Raw genomic sequence first — 19,017 nt, 5'->3', positions numbered from 1 at the left:
GAAATAAACATTTGAAATATATGAGTTTGTATGTAATGTATGAATATAATATACAAGTTTCACTTTTTAAATGGAATTACTGAAATCAATCTACTTTTTCATGATATTCTAATTTTATGACCAGCACCTGTATAACCAATCTCAAAACCCTTCTCAGTTTAGTCCAGTTTAGTTTCCGTGAGAATAACAGTGCAAGAAATGTGGCACAACTTTGGTGCTGGCAACTAATGTTTTATGCTAATTGGGTTTGAGCCCTTGGAAGAGATAATGTTTAAAAAGTCTGCATATTTTGCAAATTTATAAAAACAATGTTACATTTTCAAAGCAAACTTTTATGTAGCACAAAATTCAGTAAGCTTCAACAATCTTGGGGCCCTAAATTACTTGTTGGTAAGGCCGAGAATTTATGATTTATAGACCCAAACGCACATGTAGTTTTAATAGTTAGCACACTTTATATTTCCGTTGAAAAAATTCACCGAACTTCAGACAGGTTAGACTACAGGGCTGATTTTGTGAAAAATAAAAATAAAAATTTAGATGCAATATTACACACCTACTTCCATTTCTTTTTTCAAGATATGGCCAAATGTATTTTTTGCTAGCTAGCATTAAATATTTGTGCAGGGATAACTTATGCATTTTTGAAATAGCTACTTGTCTTTGACACCTTTTACTTAGCCCGGTTTATAGAATTATCAAGGTGAATTTCATGGCGATCAACCTTTCAGCCTCAGAAAAAGGTCAAAACTAGGTTTTACAAATTTCATAAGATAGAGAAAAAACAATTCAAGTGGAAATGGGCATAGCCTATACCATCTGATTCACTACAGTGCAGGGAACACGCACATATGAAGCACAAGTCACACTTGTTCAGGCCTTTTCTGATTATTCTAATTTTATAATTGTCCTGGAAGTTTAAAGGTTCGCAAAATTATATTTTATGAAAATTTTGAGATCTGACTTGTATTATGACAAAAATATTCTGCTTCGGTACTGACCCCACTCAGACTGACTGGTATTTGATTTGAATTAAACTTTATTTCTTCAAATTGAGATCATTCAAAGAGATATCTACAACAAGAAACATAACAACTATTTATAACTTTTCCATGGAACTGCTCTTCAAATAATTTCACTTATCCCTTTTAGAAACAATGAACAACTATTTTAAGAAAAAGATTAAATTTTTCCCAGAAAATAATAAGTAACAAAGGGTAAACCAACAAAGTAATCATAAAAAAAAGTCAAAAGTGCAATAAGCATGATCTATTTCAAGAGGTACTATTAACAGCAAGAAGCCAAGATTAACTTTCCCGCTGAGGCTAAGTTTCTCTGTGTGACAAATGCCTAAGCATTTCCCAGCTGGCAGCTCATCCTAATGACACATATCAATCTGTAGTGCCTGGGTCTACAGCACAGCAACAGCTGCAGGTAACAAGTTCACAAGGCAGAATTTGTCGAAAGTATCAACTCAGATACTCTAAGAACCTGAGAAAGTGACTGAAGAGTAAAGAAACACTCCAATAAGAATCACATAGGCAGACAAGTCAAACTTCAAAACATTTAACTGAAAGTGTTGTGGTCAATTTTAAAATACATTCCATCAAATAGTTATCAATAGTCACAACCTTATCAGCTGTGACTGCAGTCATAGAGCCCAGAGTATAGAGAAAGAGGCTTAAGGCTTTGTCCAGCTAACGGTTAGCCAAATGATGGTTCATTTTATGTTTTTTGGCTTATACAACAACTTTCACTCGAAAGCAACAAAACCAGTGAGGTGTCTGTGTTACATCTGTGCTGTGTTGCGATGGGGCCTGACTTCCGAGTGGAGACATTGTCTTCAGCTACAACCCCTTCTTGAGAAGTGGATTTTGTTCTCCTAAGCTCACGTTGTCGAAAAGCAACTGCACAAAGACAAATATGGAAAGTTATCTGTTGCATGTCTGAAGACCCTAGCTTATGACCATAAAGGGAATCGAATATACTTGAATGCATACTGTTAAGGTCTGTCCCAGTGGGACGTGTGTGTTTTTTACTCTACAACTGAGTGTGGTTAATAAAAAGAAGCAGCCCCAGAGAAACGGGGGATTTCACTGATTGGGCCAGAAGTCTCGATTCGGCACAGACTCTGTTATTCTGAATAAACATTCACTGTTCAAAAATAACTTATGTCTGTAAAGTCATTTCTCTTGATCAAAACATTGTTGCTGTAATTATGAAGACCCAGAAGAACGTCCACCTTTTGAAGACACTTCACCAGTGAGAAAGAATACTACATTAGCAAATAATAAACCTTTACATTTTTGCATGCTTGTTTAGTTTGTTGCTGTTTTCTTAACCAAACATTATTGAGCAAATGTATGTGTGCTGAGCATAGGCTTTGTAAATATCAGCAGATTGATGCTGCTAAATGGATCAGTCCACTGAGGTTTGGGGTGTCATGATTATTCAACAAAACTGATTGTATTATTTTTTTCAACATCAGTATTTTTAGTCTTAGGTTTATTTTCCTAAAGTTTCGCTATCAATAGTTTTTCTTCACAACGCTAGTTGCTATGTTGCATATGTTAGTCAAATTTCTCTTGGCTCTGTCAGAGCTACAGTTTCAAACTACCATGGCAGGAAAGAAATGTTAAAACAATTAAGTTTTCAAAGGTAATTCAAGCTAGCTGACAATAAAAGGGTAGTTTGTTCAAGATCTGAACCCCCTGCTGCTTTGTTCTGTTTTCCCCTTAACCGCAGATATTTTAAACAACTATATTTTAAGTAAAATTCTTTAAAATAAAATCTGGATTTTTTTTTTCTTTGTTTGTTTGTTTGTTGTAGCAGGAAAAATGCATTATGATGGATGAAGAAAAATCTCAACAGAGGACCATGTCTCAGCACAACACCTACATGTGGTAATTTTCCCCTTTTTAAGCACATTTAATTTTGTCACGTTAAAGCTAATAGAATAAAATTTTAATCAGCACCTACATTTATATGTTATCATAAGTGTAGTTAAGTTATAAGAACATCTGGTAATGGCATATTCCCCAGTAATCCATTTTAAATAGTTGTGTTGTATTTGTTTCTTTCCTCTTCCTAAAGGTTGTGGTGATTTGGGTTTTTTCCGTGTTGTGGTTTTGTTTTATTTTTTATTTAGTTTGTTGGTTTGTGTTTGGTTTCTGTCTTGTCTCTTGTTTCATGTTTCATTTACTCCTCCTCAGTCTCTCTCTCTCTGTCTCCTTGCCACACCCACCTACACCTGTCTCTACTTTGTAATCACATCACCTGTCTACTTACCTCATCATCCTCAGTGTTTAAAACCCGGTCACTTCTGTCAATACTCCGCTGGTCCATTGTTGATGTTTGTTGTTTGTTTCTGTCCTGCCCATTCCCGGTCCTGTGGTTTCTTGTGCCTGTTCGTATTTCTGTTCTCGTTTTAGTTTTTGATTTAGTTTATATTTTTATTTGTTTGCTTCCACGTCAGCTTTTTGTTTTGTTTATTCTTTAGTTTAATAAATTGGTTTCTTTTTAAAATGAGTCTGAGCTCTGGGTTCATCTCTGTCATTTCCACCTCAAATGACAAAAGTAAAGTCATGTGACTGAATTCCTGCAAAATAAGGATTTTTCACCTTGATTTGATTTAGTTCCTACCAACAGTATCCTTACAACATGCTGAATATCAAAGCTTTTTATTTTTAAATACAGAAAAAATAAAAGTTTGATTTGATTTATTTTGTTATGCTGGAGTTGGAACTTTAAACCTGTAGTTGGTACTCTAATTCGCAAGTCTTTGTTTACATTTTATTTTATTTAATAATAAACTGCAATATCAATATCTGAGTAAACTTTTGGGCTGATCAGGCAGATTGATAAAGCCTCAGCACCATCATCATAAACACAGTCCATGCTCAGCACACATACATTCACGTAGTAACACAGACATCATTTGGTTAAGAAAACAGCAACAAATTAAACAAACTGTGCCAGGGTTTTTAAGAAAAAGTTGTTTTGTTCACCACAAGCCTGCGTTTGGCAAGCCACTAGCCTAGACTAGATGAAAACCTTTGCCTCTTTTCAGGTATTTGACAAAAAAATAATTAAAGTTTGAGAAAACTGGATAAATTGGATAGACCTTGAAAATCCCTTAAATTTGACACCAAGAACTGCAGGAGTTATGGACTTTTAAGATTTTAAAATGAGCACATTTTGCTTCACTGACTTTTACATGTAAAACAATAGAAAACTGCTAATGAGCTTGTGACCTTTTCTTTATGGTTTCAGATTTCATCTTTAGAAAAACATTCATAACTTTTTAGACTGTGATCCAATTTCAAAAAACAAGGTATCAATGGAAAGACAGAATCCCCTGACAGTGACAAGGCTTTCATTTGAATCTGAAATGGTTATTTAGACAAAAAAAAAAAATCTAATTATTTACATAAGAAGTAATCAGCACTTGGATGTCATCCAATGAAATTCTGGCATTATGGTGAGAGAGTCCTACTTTTGCTCGCTGTAGAAAATTATGTGCTCGGCTATAAAATTCCTTGAAAGTTACAGTGAATGTAGAAAAGATCTTAAAGAAGAACTTATTGACAAACTTTTTACTTCACCTTATGAAAAATTGGCAGTGGTTTTTGATGGAATTTATTGCTGAAAATTTCAAATTTGTTTACCTTTAGACTGTAGAAAATTGATTCAAAATGGCATATACAGCTAGATTTGTGTACTACGTCATCACAATATGTAACTTTTGGGAGATTAGATGGAAATGTCACTATTTTGCACTCAGCTATTGGCAGGCTGCAGTCCATGATCTGCTGTCGAGAACACCGAAAGTAGGTCAATCTTGTATAACACTGATGACCGGAAGATTCTTACGTACCTACTCTTTCTCCATACTCCTTCTGTGACTGATGGCTGATGAGGTACTATCTATTGATAGGACAGAACATCTCTTCAAAGTTAGGCTGACTATCCCTCTAGGGAATTCTTAACCTGCATAGATATTTCTCATCTTGCAACACACTCAAAACCTGTTAGATCAGACTTAACGTTGTCATGCAGCAAGAAATAAAACATACCAGTAGGTTGCAATAAAAAGAAATAAACTGGAGCTCAAAGACCAGTATGCTTTTCTATCATTCAGATACGAAAAACAAGAATAGTAAAAAACATCCAAAAATGACAAAAAAAAATCTTTTAGTTATGTTGCACATTTTTCACACACATTTTACCATCTTTACTAACTGATAAAAACTTTGTAAACCAATATTATTGTAGAATAAATGATTGTGGGGCATAGAATGTATTTTAATGTAGTGTTGAAGCTGCAATGTCAAAGTGTTTCCCTTGTGGCATTTGTGTGCATTTTTGGTGTCTTAGAGAATGTTTTTCCCTTCTTATGAGGGCTGCTTTGAATTTTTTGTGGCATGGTAAATGACTTTACCTTCACGAATGATCAAAAAAACATACACAATCTGACTAGCATTGTTCAGATGCACATCTAGGGGTAATGTGTAGCATTTTGTTGCCATAATGTAAAACAGTTTACCATCTGAACCTACTTAATAAAAAGCAGGAAAAGTATAAATATACATACAAAATACAAATCCCGAAGGAAAAACCTTTTACACAGCTTCGTTAAAAAATTGAAGTGGGAAGAGTTAAAAAATGCTTTTGGCTTTAAAAGTCATTACAAAAGAGCACTCTGAAACGTTCACTCAGAGACAAACTAACATTTATGCACATACACACCTGCCAGTGGAGAATAATGCTCCAGATGAGCCCGAGAATCAGTTTGTGATTCCCATCAACGATGTCTGCCGCTCCAATATTCACCAAATCAATCTGTAGAGGGATTGTAGAGACACAAAGAACTAAGGATGGCTGCATTTTTCAAAAGGCCCAAACTGGTTCACTTACTATCCTCTCTCTGTTTCTTATATTCCTTTGTTTTTAATGACTCAATAAAAATGGAGGAACATATGCTTTGAGGCAACATCAGTTGTATTTTTTACTTAAAACTGAATTTTTAAAAATATAAAAATATAGCCAGAGTTTCTGGCTATAAAAATATAGCCAGAGTTTATATTCACTCATCATGGGCATGAATATTTGGGACTTTTAATATTTTATTTGAACTGTCCTTTTTCCAGGGTGGAATGATTACACAACACACAACTTCACTGATTTTTAAAAACAAAAACTGGGTGCACAAGTTTAAATTTATTTAATACACACATGGTCAAACCTATATATATATATATATATATATATATATGCTCAAATACATCCATACATTTACCTAATTCTTACAGGGCCATGGCCTATTAACTTCTTGTTAGTGATCTTGATTGACTGCAGCTGATAGTTTCTCTTTGCCAACAAAAAAATAGGATTTGTTTGACAGCACTCATTTGATTGACAAAGACTCATCTGTCACCCTAAGATGAAAGGAAATTGGTCTGGATGTACAAGAACAATGCAGGAACCACCAAGGCTCAAGCCTACCATGAACTGGAAACTGTTGGAACACCAGCATGACTGAGAGGATACTGACCAAGAAAAAAGCTCCTGCTCCAAACATGATACATTCAAGCTTAATGGACAAGCCAAATGCCTTCCGGAGAAATGTTTTACGTCAGACAAGACAAAGATTGAGCTCTTTGGTCACTATGACAATATATTTGGAGAATGTAAGGTGAGGTTTTCAAACCTAAGAACACTGTACCCACTGTCAAGAAGGGTGGTGGTAAAATCATGGTATATGGCGCATTCCAAAAAGTGGATGGAAATCCAAATTCTTCAGCTTCGCCTTAAATTAATGGCTAGATGGTTGAAACTTGGAAACAGGTGGGTTCCAACAGGATGATCCAAAACACACATCTGAACTGGTTTCTGACTGGATAAAACAGACTAACATTAAGCTTCTGGAAAGGCCATTAGTAGTGTTGTTTAAATATATTTGAGCCTGTATAGATTTGAGAAAATCCACTATAAATATAAACTTATGCTCCCGAATCTTGCTTTTCAAAAACCATTAAAGTTGTAGGTAGTAGAATCATTCCACCCTGGAAAAAGAAAGGTTCCAATACTGATATGACATTCAGAATAGATGTATGTAAATTTCTGACTGCAACTGTAAATAAACCTACTCAATACTTAGCACTCATAAGTATACTTTACAAGACAATGTACCTTCAAAAATACGAATGAAGTCCCAATTTTTTTAATACAGGCCCCATTTTGTTTGTCCACAAATACATTTGCATTGCAACCCTCACTTAACCAATCCTGATTTAACCCCATCTAGTTAGTGCTAATTTATATTATTAAAAATTAATATTTTACAAGTGATATTCAGGTAGCTACATTTCATGCAGAAGTCAATACCAAAAACTTCAAAAGTGCAGTTCTTAAAAAGGCCGACTTTAAACCAGAATAAAAATGACAGTCTAAAATATAAAAAAAGCTATTTTTTCTTTCAAGACACCAGTGCAGGAGATAAACCTTTAAATACCCACCTAGTGAAACTGCAATAAAGCTTTAAGTCACATGAGTTGTGAGAACTCAGAGATGAGTGAGAGACATTACAGCTAACTGTTGGAGATACACAGTATCCTCAAAAACATGAAGAAATTTTTTTCTTGTGAATCAATTTTGACTAAAAAAACCCCACAATGATTCTGTCGAAATGCCAAACTTGGAGCTTTAATACTCCACTTAAATTTTACAACCTATGGTTACATCTCCTTAAAGTTTTTTTGAGAAAAAAAAACAGAAGCCGCATTTGCACTTTTGTATGAGATTCAAGCAAGGTCTTTGCTTAAAACTTTGGCATGCAAGGTGGTAGCATTTCCAGATCTATCTTTGTACCTTTTGAAGGGACTAGTGAATGTACAGATGATTAAAAGAATCACTGTCTTTGAACCATCTTTTTACAAACTCAATTCTGAAAATGCTGGGACGTTATGTTGAATGTAATCTTTTTTTAAATAAAATGTTTTGCATATCTTATGTATCTATATTATATTCACAATAGATTGAGTTGAAGTGAATTAAATTGTATTTTTTTTGTAAATTTTTGAAAAAAATAAAATAAAACTTGACAACAACAAATTTCAAAATGTTGGGACACAGGCAAAAAATATTAAAGTATGGGGTACAAATAAAAAGCTGGAGGAACATTTTTCAGCTAACTAGGTTAATTGTCAACAGAGGACTGCGTGTAAAAAGAGCATTTTAGAGGCTGAATCTCTCAGAAGTAAAGATGGGCAGAGATTCACCAGTCTGAGATAAATTGTATCTAAAAATAGTGAAACAATTTGAGAATAATGTTCCTCAACAGAAAATTGAAAGGACTTTAAATATATCATCATCTGCAGTTCATAATATAAAAAAGATTTCAAGAATCTGGAGAAATCTCTGAGCTCAAAGGACAAGACTGAAAGTTAATACTGGATGTCTGTGATCTTCGGGCCCTCAGGGGCCACTGCATTAAAAACAGGTCTGATTCTGTACTGGACATCACTGCATGGACTCAGGAACACTTCCACACATCATTGTCTGTAAACATATTCCACTGTACCATCCACTGATGCTGCTTAAAGCTCTATCAGGCAAAGAAGAAGCCAGATGTGAACACCATCCAGAAACACTGCTGTCTCCTTTGGGCCAAAGCTGATTTAAAATGTCCTCTGTATTTAAGAGGAAAGAGACCATCAGGCTGCATAGTTCAAAAGCTTGCCTCTCTGATGGTATGGGACTGCATTGTGCCTCTGGCATGGGCAGCTGACACATCTAGAAAGGCCTCATTATTGCAGAAAAGTATATACAGGTTTTAAAACAACATATGCTTACATCCAGACAATGTCTTTTTCAGGGAAGGCCTTGCATATTTCAGCAAGCTAAACCGCTGCAACAAATTACATTAAGTTTTGCAGAACTAGAGTTGTAAATGAAGCCAAAAAAAAAGTAAATAAAAAAATCATACATTTCTGTATTTTCACATTTTTAAATGCCCGGTTAAACAACAGGTGCTATACACATGCACAAACATCATCATGAGTCACAATAAATCCATCCTTACATTGTTCTTCTGCAGGATCTGCAGAGCCCGGTTGACATTGTTAAGCGAGTGAACGCGGGTGAAACCTTTCTCCAATCTCACCTACACACACACACACACACACACACACACACACACACACAGAGACAAAGCAGAAAGAGGATATTATTGAAGAAAAACCAGACCTTGCTCAGGGACATCCTTGAGCGCTACAAAAAGCCAAATTACAATAAATGTGAGCGTTTGTATCTGTGTGTGTGTTTCTCTGTACCAGCTCGTGTCCTGTGAGTCCCTCCAGCAGCTCCAGCAGGCGTCGTCCATCACACAGATCTGAGAACAGATCCTCCACAGGTGGTTTTCCTGTCTAAAGGCACAGTTATACACTTTACCAAAATGTACTGAAAAATTATGACAATGGTCAAATGTTACAACTAGTTTTCTAAATTCATATATTCACACAAAGAATAGATGCTTTGTCATGTGGCTGCAAAAATCAGAACCATTACCCCATTATTTCAATTATGTTGCTGTGAGTTTGCTTGTTTCACACGAAAGGTAAAGGTTCAATCTCTGCTCCTCACGAGCAAAAACATCAATCCGAGCAGTGTTGAGTAAAGGGAGACATCTCCTAAGTAATCACAAACCAGCCTTCTGTTAAATGTGAAGATAACAATTTATACCCAGGAGCTTGTTTTCTATCAGTGTTGACAAGTGTGGGGTTCCAAACCAGCAGCTGGTTCACAGCGAAACCCGCTGCAGGCTGAAGACAGCGTGATGGTTCTTTTCTAAGCTTTCACAGCTGAAGTGCTAAGGAAACGAGGAGCTGTTAGGTTTTATTAGGGAACAAAAGCTGGATCTTTTATTTATTTGTACTTTTTAGAGGTATTACTGTGCTTTTACCTTGTGAGGCAGCTGAAATCTCTTTAGACTCAAAACATCACAATTACAAGAAAAAATATCTTACAGAAAAAAGAACAATGGGCATATTCTAAGTATGATGTTTAGCAAGAATGGAAATGATAGTAGAACATTTAAATAATTGTAAGAGATTAAATAGTTTAGGCAGTTATCATAAAAAACAAACTGTTTTGGTTTTCCCTCCAGCACCTGGTAGTAGTGTGCTGTTTGACTGAACTAGAGAATCACTGGAATGGCCTGCGCTATTTATGCTAACAAGACGAGAATTTGTCCTGCCATTTTGCAATGTTGCTCCAACATAGACATGCATAGATACTGCAAGAATGGCAGCAGACCATAAATATCAGAGTAAAAAATCTAAACTCAGAGAAATGTTGAGCCATTACCCGTCATGACTATCAAACTCAATGCAAATATTGTCTTTTCTCTACGCCAGTGGAATGTTTTTTTGGTAATAATGTGCTTGATAAAATCTGAATTTTCTGAAAGCAGCACATCAATCTGGTAGTGCTCTGAAAGTGACTGTAGGTAAAAAAAAATTGTCTCAATGGGGCAATTTTTCCAGTCACGTTATAAGACTTATTTTACTTTGTGAGAAGGAACTGAAAAATGTGTGAACGAGAGCAGCTTTATTGAAAACTCAGCCATATATTGTACAGTATATGTGAGAACAGAATGGCAGAGAAGCTAAAGATGTCGGCTGAATTGTGTGGCAAGTGGATCAATTATATTTTCAAAGCCAATAACTGTCAAGATGTGGTGACAGCGAGGCGAACCCAATACGCAGACTCATCTTAAAAATGAAAACTGATTTATTTAAATAACAAAAGTGAAAACAAAAGCTGACGTGGCAGCAAAACAACTATAACAAAAATCCAGGCAGTTGACAAAGGCGGGACAAGACAAGGCAAAAACTGAGAGGGACCAGAGACCAGACAAGAACCTAAAACAAACAAACAACAATGAATCGGCAGGGAGGTGGAGAAGAAGACCAGGTTATAAAGCAGAGGGAAATCAGGAGAAGTGGGCACAGGTGAGTGATTACAATTACACACAGGTGGAGATGGGTGTGACAGGAAACCAGAAACTACTGAGCAGAGGACAGGTGGATAGTGACAAAATAATACAAAGACAAGGACAATAAAGCAAATACAAGAAAAACCTTAATCATAACAGAACAAAAACCTAGACATATGACAAATAACCATAATTCAGTTATTCTTAGTCAAAATGATAATTTCAGCTATCCAAAATGCAATGTATCCTATCCACAATCAATATATCACATATCTCAAACATAATGCTTTCCATATAATTTTTCCTATTAATGTGCACTGTGATTTTAGCTCTAGATACCTACAAATACGATATTTGTAGGTATCAATGTAATCATATGAATATATAAAGAATTTGATGGGATGCTATTTTATCATAAAACAATTGAAATAAAAAGATTGACCAAATATATTAGTATGATACAGAACATAAATGCATGGTACTTGGTATCAGTGGTGGAGAAAGTACTCAAACAACGTACTTAAGTAAAGTACAAATACACAGACAAAAATGTACTTAAGTAAAAGTAAGAAAGTACTGGCTTTTAAAACTACTTAAGTATTAAAAGTAAAAGTACTTTTCGACTGTATTACCTAAAGGCTAATACAATGTCATTAAGTGTACCTATCGTCTTTAATTTTAATACATCAGTAACGTACCATTTTAATGAACAATGCTGATGATTTGTTGCTTATAGCTAATGAAAACATGACATTTCTAATTAGATTACAGACCAATAAAAAAACATAATGCAGGCATGTGGGTCTAATGAAAACAGCCCCAGACAGCTCCAGACAAGTTTAACAGGGGTGGTTACTCAAGTAAATGTAACAAGTACTACCCACTTTTGAACAAAAACAACAACACCAGTAGCCTACAGACTACTTTTTGACAAGCTCAAGGTGCTGTACTGGTAAAGTCATCTTTTAACTAACATTAGCTGTATCCAACAGTTTTACTCAACTCAGTCGGTTAGTTTAGGGAAAAAACTGTGCAAAGTTTGCGTTTTGCTGGTTTGCTGCCATGATTCTAACATTCACCTGTCCTGAGCAGCTCTGCACAGCAGCAAGTGTCCTTCGCTGCCCCACATTTGTAAACCCAGCTAGCGTCTTAGCGCTCATGCTGCATTTAGAGGCAGCTCTGAAAAGCAGTTTACGACGTGTTAACAATGGATTAAACAGTTTTAACAGCTAAAAAAAAGCAACAGAAGCCACAGATAAGGAAATTGCGAAAGCCTCTACTGTATCAAATCGATACAGGAATAGCAGATAGTTGGCCACTTTAAGGTAAACTTGACCCGGTTATTTCAAATAAATCTTTTAAATAAGGCCATGGGTGGCGCAGGTCTTCTGGTTGTCTATCACCGGATTCCATTCTGGGTTTTAGTAATTCTGCAGGTGCTGCGTACTGCCTTGCTCTTCTTGAGAGAGGGCCTAATGGTTCTTTCTCACTTTGCGTTGGTTCAGTGGACTGATTCCTCTCTCGCCATTGGATACTTTCAAACTAACGAACAAATCAAAATACCGAAATGCAACTTGGATGTAACGAGTAACGCAACGGTTTTGTAGAAATGTAGTGAAATAGAAAGTACAGATACTTACTGTAAAATGTAGTGGAGTAAAAGTAGAAAGTATCCATTATTAAATCTACTTAAGTAAAGTACAGATACATGAAAAATGTACTTAAGTACAGTAACAAAGTACTTGTACTTCATTACTTCCCACCACTGCTTGGTATATATTGGTCTATGATTTATTACAGTCTAGTAGTCATTTGTGATTGATATTGCACTCACTGATATTGTGATGATGGTAAATTTTCATAATACTGTCTAGCCCTAAACCTAATTATTTCAATTGATTATCCAGTTTAGGGCAAGAACTTTAACCAGTCAGTACTTTCAGCTAACAGTTTCAACATTTTTTTACATTTTTAGAGATTTTCTTTTACGTAGTACATTTAAAATATCCATTTTTTTAAGTGCTACTCAAAGTAAATGTGGGTAAATAAGATGGAACCTATAAGTAAAATTTAACTTCAGACTTGTCCTGGGTGTCCCCCACCTCTTGCACAGTTACTGCTGAAGACTGCACCAGCTCCCCGTGACCCAGAAAGGGGAAGTGGGTAAAGAAAATGGAACGAAGGATGAAGTTAAATTTAATTTAAGTCCAACTACTCAAAGTTGTTGAGCTGTCTTTCATCAAGTACCTGATTTGCTCGTCCTCTTTTACTGCAATGATTTAAACTCATTAATAAAATGAAGACAGACTAAAAATTAAAATATTATTTTAAGATTTTCTATGCCTTAACTATTCCATGTACTACTTGTTTGGGAGTTTGATTGTTATTTTTATATATATATATATATATATATATATATAGGAATGCTACTACTCAAGTAACCCTAGTCAGAGAGGCTACATGCAAAGAATGCAGAAAGAATGGTTACTTCGACATCCCCAGTCAACACTGACTGCCAAACAACTAGTAGCTCAGTGTTCCAATATCCACAAATGGTAACTGCTATCACAACTTGAGATTGACGAGGTGCAACACAAACGCTATGGGAAGGGGGAGGAGCCAGTATGCCAGGTTAGAGGGGAGTTAACTCCAACTCCCCACCCAGAGGCTGGGTATGCAGCCCCAATAATGAACGAACCATCTAAGCTGAACAAAACAGCCACTGACCTGAGAAATAGAATCGTAGCCCGGATGGGCAGTAGACAACCCCGACGCCAAAGTATATTGCAAGAAGTATATTGCATCTTCTGCAAGCATTATTAAATAAAGTGAAGTTTTTGCTTTGGCAGCCTGCTTAGTATTTACTGTGCCTATATATACATCAGAAAGTGATAACACAGACAATTTAAAAACTTTATGACGAGTCCAGAATCAACAATTAACCCCACATGGATATCTTTGAAAATCTAAATCTGCCTTATTTTAGGCATCTCTATGCTTTCTATTCTAAATGATTACACGGTATGTCTTTTATAATTGTATAAAATTAATACAGCTTAAACTTCATCACTAACACCACAGATAGGGATGGGCAGTATTTTTGTGTTTACAATAAACCATGAAAAATTTCTCCATGTTAACTTTATTTCAATATCTGTAATTTTAAGTAATTTAAAACCATTTTTCTTTAGGCTAATGTTGATTAGCTGTGGCAGCCATCTTGAATTGGGTTGAGTCTGAATATCAATCAGTTGTAGATGTATATCCAATGTTTACTTTCTGAAAAATTCATAAAAATAGTAAACAACTGAAGGAATCAATACCGCCCCCAACTGGTAAAGAGTGTACGCTAAACTTTTTTCTTTCTTGCATTTAGCAGCAACTCGAGCACATTGCTGCCCCCTACATGTCAGGAGGACAAATAACACCTTTTCTGTTCAAATTGCCAACCCGCCACAGTGGCGTGTGTGCTGATCAAATTCACCCTCCACTTCAAATATTTACGGGTGCTAATTTCCACCCCTGGATGGATGTGACGTCAGCTCCGTGGCGGGAGTCCCACCCTCCGGCGGCAGGAGGGTGGTGAAATAAAAACCAAGCTGCATTCAGCTCTGGGCACAAGAGAGGTGCACCCCAGAACAGCCCTATCTCTTGTATTGAAGAGGAGCTACTGCGCATGAACAACTTTTAACGAGAGTCTATGGGCAAAGATTTTTGCGCCCCGGGGCAGAAATTTGTCACCAATCAGACAACGTCGATGAACGATACAACTTTACTTATCATTACCTATAAAATATTCATCTTACACAACTAAAAATATATATACATATATTTTGAAATATTTTTATTTTATTATTTCATTTTTATTAAATTTTTTGCGTCTTATTCAAGGTAATGTGAGTGGTGGGGTGGCGCCCTTGCGCCCTCTATTGGCCAGCAGCCACTGGCTTTATTACACTTCCACATTTTTCCACCAAAAGTCGCCTACAATGGTAACCTCCGCTGAGCATGCTTGTGAGTTCTATGAATAAAATTAATTCTGTGCATTTTATTATAAATGTCATAGTTTTGGTGTTTTGTTTGATTGTTCTGCTTTGTTTGTTTTGCTTTGGTTGTCTTTTAAGTTTTTGTGTTCATGTCTTGTCACTATTCACCTCCTCAGTGTTTTTCCAATCATGACTGCCATGCCCACCTCACCTGCTTCTCGTCTAGTCCACAGCTGAACCCAATAATTACCTCTCCCTCAGTCTTTTAAAACCGGTCTCTGTTCATCACTCTTCACTCGGTCATTCCTCTCGTTACCTCGCTCCATGCTCCATGCTCCATGCCACGTTTGTTGTTGCTTTGCCTTGCCTTATCTTGTTTGGATTTTGTTTTTAGTTACCTTTTACTGCCACGCCAGTGCTTTGTTTTTGTGAGTCTTTACTTTAATAAATTACTTTTCATTTAGGGTTGTCTCGTCTGCGTTCTGGGTTCGCCTTCGTCTCCCCCCTTCCTGAGAATAAATTAAAAAATTTCCGAGGCAAACCACTAAATAAAGATATACTGAATTCACTCTGGAGAAATTAAGTTTATTTCAGACCACTGGGTTGATGAGCTAACAAGGAAAAAGTGGATCCCTGCACTCCAGCGTCAAAAATGTCACAGCAGTTCATGCAAATGCTATTTTAGAAAACTTTTTATTGCTGTCAATTTTATAATTTGCAGTTATTCCATTTGAAATGTTATAATATTCCTGAAGGAAGTGCCCCAGGCTGCATTAACAACAGCTAGCTTCAGCTACTATTTGCATAAAACTATGTAAAGCCAAACTGCTGGAGGCATTAAGGTTATAAAATAATATTCACATGGACCACTTTAAAATTTTTATGATTGGAGTTGTTTTAAAAGTTAAAAACACAACACCACAAATAAATTTTACTATTTAGTGCCTACAGCAGAAGCGAGTCTACCTGTGTTTCCGTTTTTTTGTAAAAAAGGTCTATTGAATTGGGTTGACCCCCAAAATTTAAACAACTGTAGATGTACACCCAGTAACTGTTTTCTAAATGGTTCATTAAAATCCATCCCTACATCCATCGTTTGTAAGATATTTTGTTAATGAACAGAGTTGTCTCCAGTAGTTATTGGTAAAAGTTTAAAACATTGTTGGATCAGTTAGCTTTCATTACCTAGCTAACACTGGGTCTGTACTTCCAAACAATACTTTTTGTAGAATTGTTCTCCCCTACTTACTGTAAATGTAATAAGTTTAATAAAGCAGAATATTTTAATTTTTATTTTTCGAGCAATATTTGTGTTTGTGAAACTCTAAACTGTATGCAGTGATAAATTTATAGCCAAAAGGACAATGAGTGTAAAATTTTTTTGTTGTCATTTATAAATATCAAAAAATATTGTGATAAATATTTAAGTTCAAATCACCCTAAATCCTTAACCATTTCTACCAGTATGTTCCATTTTTTATCCTAAATTATATTTTTTTACAGATAGAACAGTAGAAGCAACAAATGACTTGTGTATATTTAGCTACTTAGTCAACAGAAAGTTGCTCTTCTTTTCCTGTTATCTACACTCTCACCTATGAAAAAAAATTTAGAGGCAACCTCTTTATAATTCAACACACTGAAGATGAAAACAGAACATCAAGTGTTCCGAATTGAGCCATTGTTCGCATAATTACAGCTCTCAGGGGATCCATGCGAACCTAAGAAACCAAAGAAACTGTGCAAATCCTAAAGTGAGGTGGAAAAAAACATATCAAGCCTAAATTAGAGGAGCAGTGAAGCAGATATATTTTGGATTTTGCAACAGATACAAGCAGTTTTGTTTTTTTATCAGAAGCACTTTTTAGAGTATTTCTGAATAAAAATTCAAATATTGTACAAATCCCTCAAACCTTAATGTTTACCTAAAAAATGCAGGAAGAGTTTAAGTATCTCGGGATCTTGTTCACGAATGAGGGAAAAATGGAGCGGGAGATCAACAGGCGGATTGGTGCAGCGTCTGCAGTGAAGCGGGCACTGTACCAATCTGTCGTGGTGAAGAGAGAGCTGAGCCAAAAAGCGAAGCTCTCGATTTACCGGTCGATCTACGTTCCTACCCTCATCTATGGTCACGAGCTTTGGGTAGTGACCGAAAGAACGAGATCGCGAATACAAGTGGGCTCTCCCTTAGAGATAGGGTGAGAAGCTTGGTCATCCAGGAGGGACTCAGAGTAGAGCCGCTGCTCCTCCACGTCGAGAGGAGCCAGTTGAGGTGGCTCGGGCATCTGGTTAGGATGCCTCCTGGACGCCTCCCTGGTGAGGTGTTCTGGGCACGTCCCACCGGGAGGAGGCCCAGAGGAAGACCCAGGACACGCTGGAGGGGCTATGTTAATCGGCCTTGGGATTCGGCCTTGGGATTGGCCCAAGTGGCTGGGGAGAGGGAAGTCTGGGTCTCCCTGCTTAGACTGCTGCCCCTGCGAGTTTGTTGAGCATAAAGTATATACTGTAATTCAGTTAGTTCTACTGCACATTAAACTGTAAATCCAACCATTCATCCATCTATGCTCTTATTTCTGCCTTTCTGTGGTTGAGTCATGAAAGCAACAGGTTTAAGAGGGAAACACAGACATTCCTATCCCCAGACACTCTCCAGCTCCTCCTGGGAAATCCTAAGATGTTTGCAGGCCAGGGAGGACACAATACCTTCAGGGAATTCTATGTTCTAATAGTAGGTCGTCCCTGGAAAATCTCCAAAAGGTAGGTGCCCATGAGGCATCAGATGACCGAATCATTTCAGCTGACTCCTTTCAATGCAAAGGAGCAGTGGCTCTACTTCCAGCTCTCCCTGGGTGATGGAACTTCTCACTTTATCTCTAGGGCTGAGCCCAGCCACACTACAAAGCTGCTTGTATCTGGAATATTGTTCGTTTGGTCATGAGGGATCATGACCATAGATGAGGACTGGAACATAAATGGACCAGTAAATTAAGAGCTTTGCCTCTCTGTTCAGCTCATTTTTTACCATGACAGAGCAAAGCAACAACTCTGTTGTTCCATCTCCCACACCACCCTACCATTACTCTTGAGCAAGAACTCCTCTGACAGAGACTCACTGCCAATCTAGAAGGAACCTTCCACTGTTTTCTGGTTCAGAACCATGCCCTCAGGCTTAGGGAAGTTGACTTTATCGCAACTGTTCCACACTCCACTACAAACTATCCCAGTGCACGCTGAAGGTCATGGCTTGAAAATGCCAACAGAACCACATCATCTGTAAAAAGCAGAGACGAGATTCTGAGGTTCTCAAACCTGACATCATCATCAACACAACTAAACCCTGAGATTCTGTTCATGAACACCGCAAAAAGGATCAGAGACAAGATGTAGTTCTTTCAAAGTCTTCATAAAAAAAAATTCCCTTCTCACCCTCTGCGGGTGGTCTTGTTTCATTCTCTGAGCTCGGGTCCTCTACCAGAGGCCTGGGAGCTTGAGGGTTCTGCGCAGTATCTTGGCTGCCCTTACAAAAAAATCCCACGAAATTCACATGTGACTTTCACATGTGATCACATGTGGTCACATGCAAAAGTCACATGTGGTTCACAGAACTTTTTACATGTGTGAATGATGTGAATAACATGTGAAAGTCACATGTATATGTGTGGTTTTGGAACATTTCGTGGTGAAATCACATGTGATTCCCATGTGATCACATGTGATCACATGTGAATCACGTGATTTACATGTGATTCCCACATTTCCACATGTGGAAATGTGTGATTCCCATGTGTATCATGTGATTCCCATGTGATTCCCATGTGATTCCTATGTGTATCACATGTGATTAATATGTGTATCACATGTGATTCCTGTGTATCACATGTGATTAATATGTGTATCACATGTGATTAATATGTGTATCACATGTGATTCCCATGTGTAGCACATGGGATTAATGTGTATCACGTGATTCCCATGTGTATCACATGTGATTAATATGTGTATCACATGTGATTAATATGTGTATCACATGTGATT

The 19,017-nt window shown here is 36.8% G+C and overlaps 1 protein-coding gene across 1 annotated transcript in view; it reads right to left on the bottom strand.

Moving 5' to 3' along the window:
- Positions 1–19,017, bottom strand: part of LOC108242145 (dystrophin) — a 303,884-nt gene that overhangs the window by 77,762 nt on the left and 207,105 nt on the right. The window contains exons 3-5 of the mRNA XM_017426798.3: positions 9,333–9,425; positions 9,083–9,163; positions 5,749–5,841 (exon numbers count right to left, since the gene is read on the bottom strand). Coding sequence (XP_017282287.1) covers positions 5,749–5,841; positions 9,083–9,163; positions 9,333–9,425 — 267 coding nt within the window. The remainder of the gene's footprint in view (positions 1–5,748; positions 5,842–9,082; positions 9,164–9,332; positions 9,426–19,017) is intronic.

This window comes from Kryptolebias marmoratus, linkage group LG23 (assembly GCF_001649575.2).
Source record: "Kryptolebias marmoratus isolate JLee-2015 linkage group LG23, ASM164957v2, whole genome shotgun sequence".
NCBI classification, from domain to species: Eukaryota; Metazoa; Chordata; class Actinopteri; order Cyprinodontiformes; family Rivulidae; genus Kryptolebias; species Kryptolebias marmoratus.
This window is presented reverse-complemented; position numbering and strand designations above follow the sequence as displayed.